At 32.1% G+C, this 5,938-nt stretch overlaps 2 protein-coding genes across 4 annotated transcripts in view; one reads left to right on the top strand and one right to left on the bottom strand.

The window, feature by feature from the left end:
* The first annotated feature begins 768 nt into the window (after nt 1–768).
* LOC115444775 (vacuolar protein sorting-associated protein 33B) lies at nt 769–5,154 on the top strand. Of its 2 annotated transcripts, none has more exons than XM_030170681.2 (2): nt 769–1,087; nt 2,446–5,154. In XM_030170681.2, exons 1-2 carry the CDS (start codon nt 921–923, stop codon nt 4,235–4,237), a joined length of 1,959 nt encoding a protein of 652 aa, XP_030026541.2. In that variant the 5' UTR covers nt 769–920; the 3' UTR covers nt 4,238–5,154. The 2 variants fall into 2 exon arrangements, with proteins under 2 accessions (XP_030026541.2, XP_030026542.2); XM_030170682.2 differs by lacking the exon at nt 769–1,087 and adding an exon at nt 1,101–1,254.
* The window catches only part of LOC115444773 (phosphatidylinositol 3-kinase catalytic subunit type 3), a 29,160-nt gene continuing 28,342 nt past the window's right edge, over nt 5,121–5,938 (bottom strand). The window contains exon 18 of one of the 2 annotated variants that reach the window (XM_030170679.2): nt 5,121–5,889. In XM_030170679.2, coding sequence (XP_030026539.2) covers nt 5,766–5,889 — 124 coding nt within the window. In that variant the 3' untranslated portion in view covers nt 5,121–5,765. The remainder of the gene's footprint in view (nt 5,890–5,938) is intronic. The other variant, XM_030170680.2, reaches the window with a different exon arrangement.

Genomic DNA, 5,938 nt, shown 5'->3' with positions numbered 1-5,938 from the left:
AGAAAATCAAGGGCATCCCCTATAAAATTCTGCGTCGCAATATTTTTAACACGTGTAGAGAAATAACAAAATAAATGCAGCTAACAAAATATATTATGTTTAAAGTATAATAAAATATTTAGTCTACGCGCCCTATCGTACTATATTTAATTTAAAATCGGCAAATATGTTTATTAGAAGTGGAATACTCCATTATGTTTTTTTTTAGTTTAATCCTTAAAAATTAAAAAAGCTAACATAACTTGTAGTTGAAATCAAAATATAATACGAAAATGATTCTAAACGGATTTTTCGTATTTATTTACTATAGCAATACAATTTTTTTGGCATGCTGCATTGTCATTGTCATCAGCTGTCTCTAGGGTTAGATTTTAACACGTTACCTCCAAATATCGATACGATTAAAAATGAGCAGCGAGTGTTGATGTTTATTTTACATTGATGTCAGTAGTCAGAACCCATATATTTTTTTTATAAAATAACAATACTGAGTGTTCTTTGCGTTGATACATCGAATTAATTGTATATTTTTACGGAGTTTTAAGTTTAATTGAAATATGTAATAGAATATAAAAAGAAATTAAAGGTCGTTGAAAATTGCGAGCTTTTGAGCAAAACGTATAATATTAATTTATTGATATTGAAACTTGAATCATAATTGAATTTCCTGCATTCTAATGGCGATAAATAATTATCATAAAGAATACTAAAAGCACTTAGCCATAGGTATCGATATTATTATTCTAACGTGTTCTAACGATTCTAGCGATCTCTAGCTGTCAGCTGTCATATTATGAAAATAAATACATTTATTTTTTAAATAATTTAGTCATAAAACTTTGTGATTCGATAACATCTAAATGCATTCAAGCATTTAATTTAGATTATTATGACATTTATTTATAAAACATAATTAAAAAATGAATACTTCGGAGCAGCCGCTACCACTAAAGTTGTCATCTTTGAGTCTCATATCTCAATGCAAGTTGGAGTCTATTCTATCACAATGTGGCGACAAAAAAGATCTTATCATAGATCCATCCCTAATAAAACCGCTGGAGAGGATATGTGGAGTTAGTTGGTTAAGGTACAAATTATAATATATTTTTAATTAGAAGGAAAACAAGGAATAATTTCCTCGACCTGGTTGGTCATGGTGTTGAATACAGTGCCACAAGTGTTGTGGACGCTTTATCTTGCCACAAGAGATTACACTTGATATGTTCAGCATTCAGCAGGAAAAATCACACATTGGTTAGTTAAGTTTCATAGACCATTGTTTTTATCATACACCTGTTATGTTTCATTGCTGACTTGCCAGTTCTCTTTCTGTATAATGATGTATTATGTTTATGCGAATGTGAGACATTAATTAGTCTTATTTTAATTTCTTTCTGGAGTTAAAATTATACATTAACTCTCTAATACTGAATACATGCATTTTTTGGGAAGAAATTAAGTAATTTTGGATTTTGACATGTAACTAATATTTAAAAACATTATAAAGCTGCTATATTTGTAATATTGCCTTCTACGTATGCCATCCCAGTACCACATAACCATTGAGCCGGTTAATTCATTAACTCTAATATACTGACCTAGTGTAGGTGGGCCGGCTCACAGTGGCGAAGTGACCATACAAGCCGATTCCTACCGGGTTACCTTTGTAAATTAATTAAAAATAATAAAAGAAAAACATAACAAATATAACTAGAATAATAATAGTAAGTATACTGAAACAAGTCATCTTATACTTATTTAATTAAATCAATACTTCAACGATAACGGTACATAGTATCAATTCGTTAAATCGTAACTCGCGCGCAGTGCTCGCGCCTTAGTGTTCGAAGGGAATCCGGCCTCGCATAGCTTCCCTCGCGATATTGTTGTCTCTTTCACACGCAGCGCGGTGTCTTTGTCTAATCTTTTGGAAGTGACGTAAAAATACATGTGTGCGTGTGTGTATATGTACTTCAGGGTAACCCGAGAATTTGCGGCTTCATGTTGAGCCATTGGCGCAAATTTTTTAAATAATTAAGAATGTATTAATTAGTGTTTGTGTATAGTGTGCGTTATTAATATTTGTTGGACTGTTTTAGGTACCTATGTTCAAAATAATATGTGATTATTTTTAAAATTTAAAGGTTAGACATGTTTATGTTAGAAGGAAATTATTAAGTATTACGATATTTCACTGATATTATTTTTATTGTGAAATGCGTATTACATCTGTAGAAAAAAATATTACTTCGGGTTCCCTTTTGAAAATTTTCACCCTTCGCCACTGCCGGCTCAAATACCTTTTAAATACTTTTCTAGAACTGTATAATAAGAAAATATTTGTGATCAAACATAAAAGTAGTATTTTGTATATTTTTGTGAATTGTATTTGAATTTTCATCATTTTAATTATTTAAATCTAAGAAATCTATACTTATTTTTCAGACAAAAAGGGATTGATAAAATATATAAAATGGATCCTCAACTAAGAACAACCACCAACACAAACCGTGTGTATTTCATACCAGCTTGTATACAGAAGTACAAGTGTGTTTTGGACCAAATTTCATCATTGATCAGCCAGAATTCATCTCTCTCCGATCTCAAATGCTTCCATATAATTATTGTTCCAAAGGTCCTGGGTATATACAACACTTTACTGGAAAACCGAGGGTTGTATGGCATTGTTCAACTACACACATTTGCATGGGAATTGATGGCTTTGGATGACCAGCTTTTATCTTTAGAATTACCGTTTCTGTTCAAACAACTGTATGCAGAACAAAACTCGTCTTTGTTATCAAGTATTTCAATGTCTTTGTGGAGTTTATTTCATGTCACAGGAAAGCCTAAAGCCATCTTCTCATTGGGAAAATTATCAGCCAGTGTTTTAGATATGCTAGAAATCTATAATGAAACTTATTCTAGAGATTTCATGCTTACAAATACATCCTCAGATATTGGGGCCTTAATTCTCATTGACCGAAATCAAGATTATGCATCAAGTCTGCTGACACCGGCCACATACAGTGGCTTGTTGAGCGAAATCTTCAGTATTAGTTCTGGACAACTAGATCTTAATGTTAATGACACAAAAATAAAGAAAGGGAAACTAAATTTTGGTGATGATGAAAGTGCTGCGAGCAAGAGCACTGTTATGACTCTGCACAGCTCAATAGACAGCCTATATGGAGAGATAAAACACAGACATTTCTCTGAAGTGTTAAGTGTGTTGAGCTCAAAAGCTAAATTGCTTAAAAATGAGGATATAAAAGCACTTGGGATACAGGAAATAAAGCATTTTGTGGCAACAAAGTTACAGCAAGTGGCATTGTTTAAGCAAAATCTAGTCAATCATGTTCTGGCGTGTGAGACAATAATCTCTGAAATGAGCAATAAATTTGAGAATCTCAAACTGACTGAAACTGAAATGTTAAATAATAGGAACAAGAAATCTAATTTTACTTTTATTGATGAAAATTTTGGTACAGATATTCATAAATACAACAGTTTACGTTTGATGTGCCTGTTAAGTTTAACACAGGGGTTGACTTATGAAGAATATAATTCCTTAGTCCATAAGTATTTGCTCGCGTTTGGATACAAATACTTGTATATTTTCAATAATTTAATAAATGCAGGACTTTTGGTACAGCCTTCATCGCCGAAATTGGCTCTCAATATCTCTAATTTGGGAAATTTAAGTGACAGGTTACCAAAATGGCAGAATGAGTTTCAAACAACAGCTAATAAGTTGAAGCAGTTGCCCTCGCACCCTGAGAAAGAAGGGAAGTCTTCACCAGGATATGTGTTCAATGGTGGTTATGTGCCTTTAATTGCAGTTCTCTGTAATGCTTTACTTACATCGGACACCTTAGCCGAAGCTCTTACTAAACTATCAGTCTTAACAGAGTTGAAAGTCGGTGGTCAAATCAATGATAAACTGAAAGTCGGTATAGAGACCCTAAACGAGAAATTATCACAATTAAAACTGCATAATGACCTAGAATTTGGCTGTAAAGACACAAAAAGTTTATCAAAAATGCTAAAGAGTGATCCTAATTTTGGGAATGTGCTGCCTTTAAAGCCTAGAAACATTTTGGTGTATGTTATTGGTGGAGTTAATTATGCTGAGATAGCTGCTTGTGATGTGGTACAAATGAACACAAACAGCAAGATTTATATAGCTAGCGACTGCATTGCAAGTGGAAGTGATTTAATGTCTGCTAACACTTGAAAATAACAGGTGAAGAGTCTGTATGTATAAGAAAGCTGTAGTTATGACCCAATTTTTTATGAACAGTTTTTTAAATATTTTTCGAACCACATAACAGATCTGTCATCCTCGGAGATTGGATGACACGCAAAATATATAACAGTTTAATCCTCGCATTAAGGCTTTAGCCAGAGTAAGAGGTGTAATTATTAATCTCTTGGGGCCTTACCTACATCTTTGGTGGTTAACTCATCAGTTTTTGTCTCTGATACTCAAATTTTTTCATGTAAGATAGAAGTTGAAAAAAAAGGTATTTAAACTTATCTATACTTCTATACTGTTATATAAAGCAGAAGAGTTTATTTGTTTATTTGTATGTGCTGTGATCAGGAACTAATGGTTTGCATTTAAAAGTTCTTTTAGTGTTGGATAGCTTATTTATGGAGGTAGGCTATAGGATATATAATATCATGCTATAAGTAATAGGAGGGGAACATTTGTGAAAAATGAAAAAACGAAAATAATGTATTCCTTTTCAAAGCTTCTGTTCTTTGCGCTGCGTAGACGGTTAAAGTTATGCTACAATCGTGTTTGATGATATTGTTCTTAAAAAGTTTAAAAAATATATTATAAAAAGTCAGCTATACTAGAGGATATGAACATTATTATGAAAATTGTCTTATGTATAAAAACGTCTCGATTTTTCTTGTAATGTAAGTAAGGTATTACAGTTTATAATATAAGAGATCTATTCTTAAATGTTGTTCTTATGTTCAATATTGAGTTCAAATGTCTTGTTTTGTGTTATGTATTGTTCATAGTTAAATACTTTAAATTATGGTAGAAGACAGAAATGAATGTTTTTCTTTACTCACAGGCTATTTACGTTAAACAAAAAGACTTATTAATAAATTTTCATATATTTATACCAATGCAAATATATAGTTTTTATTTCATACATGTTAATACCTACATTATCACAGTATAAAATTATAAATATGTACAGTCAGTTTAGTTTACAAACTCTTGTTTCCCTAAGCAATGTTTACAAATATATCTTCGAATTCATTTTTGAAAGTAAAGTGCTGTAAAACTGGTGTGAATGTGAAAATCCATTTAAATCATTATCTATTTTGCATAATTTTGATCACAAAGTTTATGAGGACGAAATCACAAATTTAACTTTAATATAGTATAAATAATGCTTATGTTACTATACACAGGGCCACAATACAATATATAAATACTACTCATTGCTACAGAGTGTTTTACTTGTTACCTGTTATAGCAACGTCACTAACATTGCAAACTTGTTCACACCTACTTATCGGCTAATTTCATTTGCTATGTATCAATGTTAAAAATAAACTAATCGAATTTAATGCGCAAGCGCAATAAATTATGATTGGTTCTTTTTACAAATTCAAACCGATTCAAAGGTAACAGTAATCTTTTCAGTAATCAACCGTATTTATAGTTTTTATTTGCTAAGCGCATTGATAACAAAACTGCCACGTCAACTATGATGGCGCTGTAACACGTTCGCGGCTCATTTGCGCCAGTACTGCGCGAACTTGTGGAACTGTTCCACGAGTGCCGCCATCACCGCCGTCACCGACATGTCCAGCAGATTCTGGAGGTAGTGCACCGCTTCCTCGTCGCCGAGGTCCAGTCTGTAATATGTTAAAATAAACGATTTTAGGTTTATTCAAGTTGATAATG

Source organism: Manduca sexta, chromosome 8 (genome assembly GCF_014839805.1).
Source record: "Manduca sexta isolate Smith_Timp_Sample1 chromosome 8, JHU_Msex_v1.0, whole genome shotgun sequence".
NCBI lineage: Eukaryota > Metazoa > Arthropoda > Insecta > Lepidoptera > Sphingidae > Manduca > Manduca sexta.
This window is presented reverse-complemented; position numbering and strand designations above follow the sequence as displayed.